Source organism: Phalaenopsis equestris, unplaced genomic scaffold (assembly GCF_001263595.1).
Source record: "Phalaenopsis equestris unplaced genomic scaffold, ASM126359v1 Scaffold000139, whole genome shotgun sequence".
Taxonomy (NCBI): Eukaryota; Viridiplantae; Streptophyta; class Magnoliopsida; order Asparagales; family Orchidaceae; genus Phalaenopsis; species Phalaenopsis equestris.
The window spans coordinates 392361-404958 of record NW_018164581.1 but is presented as its reverse complement, the minus strand read 5'-3'; the positions used below and the strand labels follow the sequence as shown (position 1 = coordinate 404958).

At 33.0% G+C, this 12598-nt stretch overlaps 1 protein-coding gene across 2 annotated transcripts in view; it reads left to right on the top strand.

Annotated features, from left to right (window-relative positions):
- The window catches only part of LOC110021686, a 36508-nt gene extending 29893 nt beyond the window's left edge, over window positions 1–6615 (top strand). Inside the window, exons 5-6 of one of the 2 annotated variants that reach the window (XR_002293670.1) lie at window positions 6220–6375; window positions 6496–6615. Coding sequence is in view for 1 of the 2 variants with exons in the window: in XM_020720278.1 (XP_020575937.1) it covers window positions 6220–6275 (56 nt within the window). In the remaining variant the exon portion in view is untranslated. Of the gene's footprint in view, window positions 1–6219 lie in introns of both variants that reach the window. The other variant, XM_020720278.1, reaches the window with a different exon arrangement.
- The last annotated feature ends 5983 nt before the right edge of the window (window positions 6616–12598 follow it).

Below are 12598 nucleotides of genomic sequence, written 5' to 3'. Positions count from 1 at the left end.
CTTTCCCTAAAGGAACCCTGATTGTGTTTGTTGCCCTTGAGGTAGGCGTTGCTCGTGAGTTTTCTCATTTCGATTTTGATGATGTCGTAAAAGTCAGTTATGGCCGGCACCCAAAGAACTACTGTCTCTACTGGTTCCAGTAATTCCAAATTCAATTCGCCTTACCTCAGGTGGTGCAAGCATTACAGAAAATCATGTCATATGAAGAAGGCATATTGGAAACTTCATGGAAACCCTGTAAAGTGGAAATCAAAATCCAAATGAGGAGGTCGAGCCTATTAAGTTATTGTCGAGGAAACTAAAGAGCCTTTTGCAAACTTGGTTGCAATCTCTTTAACCAAAAAAAAATTCGAACACCCGAAAAAATTGTTTCAATTTTCAAAATTCTTCTTGACTCTATCTTATTCGTTAGTTCAAAACATTAACTCTCTAGCCACTACGTTGCTAAGTATTATTTCTAATTTTATTCATTCTTGTATAATTGATTTTGGTGCAGTTGTTGTATGACTGATTGCTCTAAATTGATCTCATCCTATAACTCATCCTATAAACCTTGTGCATTTAATAAAAATGTCGAACTTGTTGATGGTTATCTCTTGATAATTGTCGGGATAGGAACTGTCAGACTCACTTCGTTGTTAATTCTTCACGATGTGCTACATGCTCTCAATTTGTCTTGTAATTTATTTTCAAATAGTAAAATCACCTCTGAATATCAATGTAAAGCTAATTTCTACCCTTATTGCTATGATTTTTAAGGATTGAACATTAGGACGATAATTGATAGTGCTAAAGAAAAAATGAATTCAATTATTTTGACGATAAACTTGACCCAATTAGGCAATATGTTAGTATACTTATTTAAACTTTGTTCTTGTTTCCAAAGATAATGATATTATGTTATAACATTATATGTGAGACCATTCTAGTTTTTGGTATTTAAAATAGATGCTTCCTAGTTTATTCAAAAAAAAAAAAAAAGATTTGTCATTCTTTCAATGTGAAGCTTGTCAGTTTTTAAACATCATGTTGCGTATTTTTCTCCTCAATGTTACAAACCAGCTACACCATTTATTTTTGATTATAGTGATATCCATGGACCTTGTAAAACTCACATATCCGGGTAATAAATTATTTGACATTTAATGATGATTACACAAGATTAATTTGAGAGTTTTTAATTAAAATAATTAAATTGGAAATAAGTTTAAAAAACTTTTACATTATAGTACATACACGATTTCAAAAAAAATTAAATATTAAGTGTGATAATAGTCGAAAATATTTCAAAAATACAATTGTTTAATTTTTTTTTTTCAAAATTGAAATAGTTCATCAATACTCTTGTATCGACACTCTACAATAAAATGTTATGATTGAAAGAAAAAGAAATATTTATTGAAAGTAGCTTTGATATTTTTGTTTATCAATCATATGCCAACATGTATTTGGAGTGAAGCTGTTTTTACTATGATATTTTTCATAAATAAGACACCTAATAATATTTTAAACTCTGAAACACTTTCAAAAATTTTTCAAAAATTATTTCCAAAGAATCAACTTTTTTCTTTCCTTTTAAATTTATTTAGATGTACTGTTTTTGTTCACGTTCATAATCATAATCAATGAAAATTTAAGCCTTGAACAAATAAATATGTTTGTTAATTATACTCTTAATCAAAAGGGGTATAAATGTTTTAATCCTAATTCCAAAAAAAATTGTTTTTACCATGGATGTCGTTTTTTTTAATTACATTCTTTTTTTTGCCGCATTTTCAAGGGAGGGAACCAAAAAAAGATTTAGATTGAGTTTCAAGATCTTCAACCGAATACTCACAAAATAGTATATCCACAACTGTGATTGTTCAACTTGAAAATTAATGCAATATTTATATCAAGAGAAAGTGTGTCGCGTTTTTTAGGTATTGGAAGTGATTCTGGTATTCCTAAAATGACATATGTTGATGTTCATAACAAAGAAGAAACAAGAAAAAAAAAACTACGACATTAATACCATTTATAGTGTCTACTTGCCACAAAGAACAACTCAAAATAAAGGGTCTAGAAATTCTTTGCGATGCACATAATCCACGGACCCTTCATGTAATAGCCTCACTGATCATTTACCTCATGTTCAGTCCACTTCATCTGCAAGTTCTACGTCTTCTAGTCCTGAGCTTGAGCTTAGTTCCAATCCTGCGTTTAATGAGTCTAGCCTTCTCAGTATTTTTTGTAAAGGGGAAATGTCTTGCACCCAACATCCATTGTCCCATTATGTGTCATATGAAAATATTTCACCCGCATTCTGTGTGCTTATCTCACAATTATTTTATATGGAGATTTCTAGTTTTTTGCATGATGCTCTGAAAGTCCCTAAGTGAAAGGAGGCTCTTTTCGAGAAGATGAAAGCTCTTGAAAAGAATGACACGTAAGAATTAGTTGATCTATCTAGAGGAAAGATAACTGTTGGGTGCAAATGGGTGTTCACAATCAATTATAATCCTGATGGCTCTCTAGAATGGTATAAGGCTCAATTGGTTGTCAAGAGATTCACTCGGACCTTAGTTGCAAAATCAAACTATTAGATTTCTTCTATCATTTATTGCTAACCTTGTCTGACCTTTATAACAGTTTGATATAAATAATGTTCTCTTTAATCGGGACTTGTAGGAAGAAGTATATATGGATACCCCTCCAAAATTTTGTGAGAATTTTGACACAAATGTGTGTGAACTAAAAAAAATTCTTATACGAGTCGAAGCAGTCATCAAGGGCATGGTTTGATAATTTTACTTTGTTGGTTAAATGTCAAAGTTATACTCAAGGGCAAGAAGATCATAGAATGTTTTTCAGACATTCAAAGCATGACAATATAGTCATACTGATTGTGTATGTTGACGAGATAACTCCCAACAAAAATATGTTTTTAATCTTCTCAAGGAAACTGGGATAAGTGGGTGTAGACCTACATATACTTCAATTAATGCCAATAAAAAATTGAGGTCGTAAAGGAATGTGATCTGGTGAATAATGAGGTATGAAAAATTTGTGGGGTAGTTGATTTACTTATCGCATACACAGTCTGATATTGCCTTTGTTGTGAGCTTGATAAGTCTTGAAAAACCCCTTGAAGTAGTTAATAGGATTCTCGGATACCCAAAAAGTATACTAGGCATGGGCTTACTCTTTTAGAAGACCACATAATCAAAAGTAGAGGCATGCACTGATGCAGATTGGGTGAGCTCAATTATTGACAAGAAATCGATGCTTGTATGTTGTATGTATGTTTGGGGAAATTTGGTTACATGGCGGAGTAAAAAACAGAATGTGGTTGCGAGTAGTGCCGAGACAGAATATTGGGCTATGACTAGTGGAGTATGTGATATTTTATAGTTGAAAATGACTCTTGAAGAGTTGCAGATCCCGATAAACATGCCATTGAAGTTATACTATGACAATTACAAAAAATCCAATGCAACATGATCACACAAAGCAGGTGAAGATTGGCAAATCCTTCATAAAAGTAAAAATTGATAATGAAGCTATTTGCACGTCATTTATCTCTATTGCTCAACAAATTACAAAATATCTTCATCGAAGGGTTGTTTAGGCATAGTTTTGAGCTTCTTGTAAGCTAATTGGACATGATGGATATCTGTGGCTCCAACTTGAGGAGGGGGTTGTTTGTTGGAATTTTAGGAAGATTTTATTTTTAGTATCTTCTATTTTAATATTTTATATTTTTAGAGTTTAGTATTATTGGTATGTTATAATTTCTATTTTCATATTTTATTATCGGGAGTTATGACTGATTTTATGACTTTTCTTATATGAGAGCCATCCCCTCTATTTAACTTGTTATTATTTAATATGGAATTGAAGATGAATAATTCATTTTTCCTTCTCCTAAAACGTTCATCAAGACTTTTTATTATGGGATTCCAACTATAAGAAAATTACAAATTATACTTAAAAATTCTCTTTTGTAATTAAACTAACAACTATTCATCTAGTGTTAAGCAGTGTAGCAACAGTAATCTATATTTGAGAAAATAATATAGAAAATAAATGCCAAGAAAACTTTCTCCTATTGCGTCTTGTAGGAAGACATTTGAATGTTGCAACGAAAATGATTTGTTAATCCATTGAAGGGAAGCTTCATGCGCAAGTTAAATAAAAGCATTTATTGTTTGAAATTAATGCTTCATTAATAGTTCATAAATTACAGAGGTTCATATAGGGGATGGAGTTCCTCATATTTAATGTCAACTACTGTTGGCATGTTAAGGGAATATGAAAAAATGTATATTATTTTATTATTATATTTGGATGACTTATTTTATTATGGAAGTTAATACATAAATGTTCAAAAATGTAAAGCAATATTTATCACACGAGTTTGAAAGGAAGGACTGCAGAGATGCTAAGAGATTCTTAAGATGAGAATAGATTGTAACTAAGGCCATAGGTACATCAAGTCACAATATATTGGAAAGGTGTTGGACTAATTTAACATAACAAATACAAAGACAAAGACTAATCGATATATCGCTATTTGGTTCCTTGAGATTATCCAAAATTAAATGTTACAGACAAAGAAGGAAAAATGAGCATCCAGCCAAAATTTCATATTCCTTAGTCGTTTCGTTGGATCTTGTCTGATAGTTTACACAAGAACAAATATTGTACAAACACTGAAAGCAACAAGTGCACGTCCAATCTAAGAAAATAACATTGGAAAGCTGTATAGTGGATATTGTGCCATCTAAAAAATATTATGCATCTTTTTTGCAAATTTTGGAAGAACTTAAAACTATAACTTTATGTTGATTTTGATCTTGGAGGAAACCTAGATAATTGTTTAAACACGACTACTAAGCTAGTACATCAAAAATCATACTCCTGGTGAGAGTTTATTGAGTGTGGACTAAATTTCCTAATCATCTTAGACAATATTTGATTTTGATTTTCAACATTGATAATTTTTAAATTCAAGATTCGTTCATGCTTAATTCTCTAGGATTAATGACTACTATTCTAGGATTTGGTTACTTGATTTTTTGAATTGGTGGTTATCTGACTTAAGCGCCACTAAGTACTCTCACCGCTACCATCTCATGTTGCAACTATAAAAAACGAAGAAATCATTGGTTTCATTTATCACATAATCATATGCAAATAAAAGGAAGTTGAGAAGAGGAAGAGGGATGGGAATGGGTGAAACTTTTGACCAAAATAGGGATATGTTTTTTGTATCTGAGAAGGGGCGAGAAGAAGAAACTCTTGCAGCAAAAATGTTAAGTCAGAGCAATAATATGAACAGCTAAGGCTTTACGTCTGGCCCTCATATTAACAATGGGTAGTTGTGCTTCATCCAAAGTCTAATTCTTTAACACACATGAAATAATCTTTTTTATTTTTGTTCATGTTGAATACTGATCTGTCCGTGAATCACACACAAGTAATAGAGTGTAAGATAGGAGAGAGTGATAGAGAGGGAAGTGCACAATAATGAAGAGTAATCTGAATTTTTGATTAGCCCTTTCACATGAAATGATTCCTCTATTTATAGAGGGGGTACAATACTATATTTGAAATTATATGTCTACGCCTACTTTAAAGGGGGAGTTACAGGTTATTTTAGGTATTTTACATGTATATGTCTTCGGTTTGACTACCCTACGACTCAGTCGGCTTAAATCAATCGGTCTTGGTTTGTTCGTTCGACTGTGCTGAATCAGGTTTGTCGGTCGGTCTTTGCTTGTCTTCAGGCCAGCGAGACTTAGCTCTGTTGGTCGGCTACACTACTCTGGTTGTCGACTATTAATCCCTAGATAAGGAACTTCTGTTGGCAGCGCAAGGCTAGGTTATCGGTTAGAGGGTGAGTTACTGTAATCCGATAGATAGCTTCTTAACGTGGTGATCCCTCGGGATTGCTTTGTATGGTTATGTGATTGCTAGTTCTCAAAATCATAACCATTTTTGAAAACTCAAAAGATGGCTCTCTCGAAATTAGTTTGATGCAAATCACAACTTGAACTCAAACTTGGCTCAAAATATAATACCAGGCTTGATTGTTTTCTTACTCTGGTTGTTCCTTTGCATTCTAATTGTCAATACTGGTGCCTAATTGCCATTTCTTCAATAATATTCTTACATTGCAGGTTCTCATAAGACTAAGATATTAGATTCATGATGCTAACTAATAATTGCTGATAGGCACAGGAGACTCTGAAGAATATTTGGAACATTATGCATGCCCAGGATCTGTTTGAACTGCTAATATTAACAATCTCCTGCTTTGTGTGCATCTTCGTTCTGCTGCGGATCACATTCCTCAAATGGAAAGAAGGATGAAGAATGGATTGGATCCCTGTAAGTATTATTTTGTGAATTATGCATTTTTAGTGGTTTTTTTTCGTCTGTTTAGTGCCTCTATTAGTCTTTTTGTGCTCGTTAAAAGGTGCAAATTATGCATGGTGAAGCCTTGTGCAGGTTTGATTCTGAAGTTCCTTCTGTAAATCTGATTATGTAGTCATAACCTAGAATCTGTAAGTTTTTATACTTTTGCCATCCTTTTTTATCAGTATTTCAATGTGTGATATGGTCAAAATTTTTTCTTGACGGGTGCATAAAACAAGCCCACGTATTTACACATTTAATATCTAAATTTTAATATTTATATTTATACCCCTCAAATCTTTCAAACCATATAAAAAATATCACTATTGCGAATCTTTAGAAAGTGAGGCTTCTTCTCTAGCATAAGTGCTATAAATGTAAAAAGTAAAGTTTGATATTAGACGGAAATATATGAGGATTGGGTGGTATGTATGTAAATCATTCAATATAATTTTATTATTTAAAGAGGGTAAAATTTGAATTTTTTACTATTAGAAATAATAAATGATTATTATTTATTTTCAGTTTAAGTATATTGCCTAGAATTGTGTTTGTATGTTGAGTGTATGTTTATTTATTTTTTTTTATTTTAAAATGTTATTAAAATATTAAAAGATGCAGAAATCATTTTAAAATTCATAATCACTTCCTTCCATAGAGAGTGCTCGATTTATAAACGAGTCAAACATGAATAAAATTTTGTTCATTTGTGTCCGGCTAATTTTCGCTTAACAATAATTATATATATATTTTAAAAGGAATTGCTAGAGGGCCAGAGGCCATTATACTAGTCTTCAACCATCCCTAATTTGCATAACACATCGAGTAAAATCTCTTTGAGGCTAACTGTGTCAGAGGAGATTTAAACCCCCAAGAGGGGCCTTATACTTTGGATGCCAATCAACAGACTGAGGTATATGAAGATAATCATATAAATAAAATACCACACAATTATTATGCATTTATATATAAGAATTGTGTGCTATGTATGGAAATGCCTTGTCTTCTTAATTTACATACACGCGTATTTTATGTATTTACATATTTAACGTTTAAAATTATATTTATATAAATAATATTTCAGTGTTATAAACCTATATATGAAGCAGCGTGTTCATTTTTAAAATACACGCAATTGTGATTTTTTGATGTGATATTAAAGATAAGTGTTATATATGTAAATATGAAATTTTAGATGATAGTACATAAATCAACTGGTGCAAAAGACCTGACTCATTAGTGTGGTTTCTGGCATAAGTCACTCGGGTCGGATGTTCGAATCATGTGGTGCGAGTTATTAGAATAAGAATCAAGCACATCGGGTTTTCAACCCATATGAGAGAATCAATATTTGGTGCCCACTAGACCAAATATCGACTTCACCTTAAAAAAAAAAAAAAAAAAAGTTGTACAGAAATCAACTGATTATTACTCCGGCTACTACACACTTTGGATTAATCTGGTTGGGAATTAAAAAGTTATAATCTTGATCTAATTCGGCAGTCATATAATTGAGCAGACAGTTTAAAAAACTAATTTTTAACAATCAGATATGATTGATGCTCGATCATAGAATCTTGAAATCAATTTTCCTTCTATGTATGGACTTTTTAACAATTAATGGGATGCCATGATAAATTTAATTTACAGAGGCCCTGATCTAATTATATTTTTTTGTCAAGTTAAAGCCAGATCTAACTGGTTAATAATTTTTAACCAATTTTTCATATGATTTATAGGAAAGTTAAATTTGTAACTAGGATTTTAACTGTGCATTTGAGTTTAGCAGTTTATTTTATAATTTATATATAATATTCGTTTCAAATCTCTCTCTCACCCTTTATGTATGTATGTATGTCTGTACATAAAAATACAGATATATATATATATATATATCTTAGTCCAAGATTTTGTATATTTGAGTGTGTTTATGATTAAATTCTTTCTAGTATCCACAAAAATAAGATCTTGTTTTCAATCAATGTGGTTGTATACACTTAAAAAAGTCTGCCAAGTTGTCGAGCTGGCAGCTGCCGAGTGATCAAGTTCACTTGCTAAATTGACCTGGTAGACTAACTCGACGAATTAGCTAGTGGATTTGGTTTGGATGTTCCATCTCACATTTTGACTAACCAAGCTTAATAGCTCAATTGCCTTCTTGGCAATTTTTGGAACTATCAGAACACAATAGTCAAGATTGACATCAAGTAGAAATATGCTGCATACTTTTATGAGCAACAAGATATGCACGTTGCAAGTTTTTCATCAAGGCATTATGGATAGTTTTTGTATTACTCGATTTGTATTATAATACTTTTTGAACATGTGTAAACGGGGAGAAAGGAGATTGAAGAGGGGATCAACTATCTCTACCTTTTCTGAGGAATCCTATGTCATGACTCTCAGAAAAGCTTTATTGTCTCCCTCCTCTCATTAGATCATCTTCAACGCTCGACCGATGGAGAATCGAAAAACAAAACAATAATTCAGGCCTAGGGAACACATTCATCCTTTTTATTTATCTTCCTCACATAAGTTTCTCTTTGGTTGTGTGAACACACAAACAACATGAGATCCGACGTACTAAAATTATTTAACATTTAAAAAAGTGAGGTGAATGTGGACGTATGTCTTAAATATGAAATTACACGCAGACAATTTCGGAGGGACAACGAAAATCATGCCAATGAAATTTTTACTAGATGAGATAAGATATATTAGCATTAAATCTTTCATTTTTACGTCATTTAAACTTTTCTACCTCAAATTTGTTCTATATAATTTTTCATTAGTGTTTTCATTTTTAAAATATTTGTTTGGCAAATCGAGGAGTTTGTCTCTAATAAGGAAGTTCTTAAAGAGTAAATGAAAAATTATTTTAACTCTTAAATCATACTGATAGTCAAATGATAGGGTCAACTTTGAAAAAACTCTTTTCGAAATATAACTCGGCTAAATAAAGGATGAAGTCAGCTAACATAGGTTTTGATTACTACAAGATCTCAGCTTATGCAATGTTGAAAAATTACGGTGAATATCCTGTAGATATAGCCAAAATGACCCAATGCGATTGCTAATATTATTTTGCAAAAGTAAATAGGATTATTACAAATGACTCTTAAAATAGGAAAAACATGAAATAAACACAAAACCATGCTAAGGTGAGGTGTGCCAGTGGTTGTGGCTAGGGAAGTAGTGATTGTAGGGCTATCTGGTGTAGGGCTATCGGGCGACGGGACAACCAGCAGCGACAAGGGCACCTTAGAAGGTCGATAACAAGCTAGGGGTGGTGCAATAAGTGGCAACAACAAGCGAAGATGTAGGAATGGGCAGCAGCCACACGGTGCGGGGAGAGTGCAACAGCGAGTGGGAGAAGCGTTGGAAGGGCGACAAAAAGCAGGCGAGGGTGTTGGAAGGGGCAAGAACAACAATTAAAGTGCAGGGAGGGTGCAACAACAAGTAGGAGAGGCACAGGGTGGTCAGGAACAAGCATGCAAGAGGAATGGGGAAAGAAATATGCGGAGATAACCATCATCTTAGAGCAGGATATAATCGGAGCACCACTTATCCTCAGATACAACCTAGCAAAATAAAGATGTCGATGACAAAAAAACAGAAGCAAAAAATTGACCTTGATCAAAGAAAGCAACATATATTTAAAAGTAGATAACTAGAGGGTGTTCCTCCCATGGGGTGGCAACTTTAATCGAGAGGAAAGGGCCGACCGACCCCTTGATCTCCTTTTGTTAAGCTGGTTTAGCCTCCTTTGCCATTTCAGCTAGGGGTGAGCCCTGTATTAGAAGACTTACTTACATAACACTTAATTCTTTTGTATTTATAAATCTAACTACTATTTCGCTTTGTATATATAAATGCATCTCTACTTGGGCATGGCAAATTTGTATTTCACTTTTGTTTTTCTTAACTTAAATTAGTAATATTTTTTATGTGATATAAGATATTTGAGTGGCAGAAATATATAAAGTTTAGATGATAGATAAGTGAAGTGTTAAGTGTTAAAATAGTCCTCGATTATTTATAGAAGTGTCGTCAAATTAGCCCCCAACTATTTAAAATTAAGCACTAATAGTTCTTCAGGGTGACTATTTTAGTACTAATTTAAAGAGTCTATGGACTAATTTTACACTTCTTTAACCTTTGGGACTACAACAATCCCATATTAATAATCAGAAACTATTTTGACACTTTACCCGATATGCAAATACGTAGGAATATGACGGTATGCATGTATATGGCGCTTATATTAATTTATGCTACTTATATTAATTTATGTAAAATAGTAAAAATTATTGGCCTTGGGTAAATTCTAAGTAGATCATTCTCGCCAAAAAGCTTATTTTATTGGCCACAGAGAGATATTTCTATATTTTTCCTGCTTTTCACTAAGTTTTTATATCGAATAATAAGATGAAATTTGAGTGGTGGTGAGTAATATTAGTTTGTTTTATTCCAATCGGGTACAATAATGTCTATAGATCGTGCAGACATAACACAGAGCTGGTGGTGACCCCCATAGTACGGTACCTTAGAATCTATTAGCTGACTTTTCAACGAGCAGGTACAATTGCAAAAAATAAGTAAATATTTATTTGAAAATTATAATAAGTTTTATTAATTTTTTTTTAATTTTGATGGACGGTGAAGATCAGATATCATATGCATTTCTACATACAGTATCACTGTATGAAATAATTTTTTCATTTACCGACCACTAATTCACATATATTTACATATCTAAAACCAAAATTTTAATTTTTATATTCATATCACTCAAAACCATAAATTATATTTTCTTCATGTCATGTAAAACTTAAGCTTTAGATTACATATACATGTAAAAACATATGATTTTTTTTTAAAATTTTTGTATTTTTGGTGCAGAATGAGAGGAATATGCACTCAAATGAGAGCGCATTTTCTGTTCGGACTCCTGACGTAGCTCTATGTTATTCCTGAGTTATTTTCAGGTTATTTCTCGGTTATTTTCAATAATCCCTTATTTCTGGGTTATTTCGGGATTATTGAAAATAACACAGAAATAATCTGAAAATAACCCAGAAATAAAGAGTAAATAAGGCTTGGAAGAGCACCTTAAAATTCTTTATTGGGACTTTTACATACACGGGACTCAAAACTGACCTACATTTATAAGTTCTCTACTTGATGACTAAGAATTTCCAGAATTGGTCAAACTATTAATAGAATTCAAAGATTGCTTTGCATGGAGCTACGATGAAATGCCATGGTTGTCAGCAGAGGTTGCAGTCCATAAACTTGGGGTGGACAAGAATTTAGCCCTGGTAAAACAAGCTCCAAGGAGAATGCTCCTTGAAAAAGAACAACAAGTCATCGCCGAAGTGAAAAAGTTGATAGACGCCAACTTTGTTAAAGAAGAGCAATACCACAGGTGGTTAGCCAACATCGTACCTATTAAGAAGAAAAATGGACAGATATGCATTTGTGTCGACTTTAGAGATTTGAACAAGGCATGTCCAAAAGAAGAGTTTCCACTACCTATACCAGAAATGGTGTACATCGCTTCAACACATGAAATTTTCTCCTTCATGGACAGATCGTCGGGATACAACCAAATCAAGATGGCTCCCGAGGATGCAACACTTACAGCTTTCAAAACACCGATAGGAATTTTCTGCTACACAGTGATGTCGTTCGGCCTAAAGAACACCAGAGCAACATATCAGCGCGCAATGACGAAGATTTTTTACGACCTCATCCATAATCAAGTAGAATGCTACGTGGATGATTCGGTCATCAAAAGTAAACAAAAAATATACTATTTGTATGATTTGAGGATTGTGTTTGAACGGTTATGATGATATGACCTTGAAATGAATCCCTTAAAGTGCGCCTTTGACGTTACCTCCGGGAAATTTCTAAGATTCATTGTCCGTCATCGGGGAATCGAGATCGACCCGGATAAGATTAAAGCTATCTTGGGAATGCCTCCCCCTAAAATCTTGAAGCAGCTACATTCCTTCCAGGGGAAGTTGGCATATCTAAGACGCTTTATTTTTAATCTCTCAGGTAGGTGTCAGCCTTTCTCGACATTAATTAAAAAGGACGCCAAATTTATTTGGAAAGAGAAATGCGAACAGGCCTTTGAGGACGTTAAATGATATTTAATGACACCTCCTGTTTTGGCAGCCTCTATCCC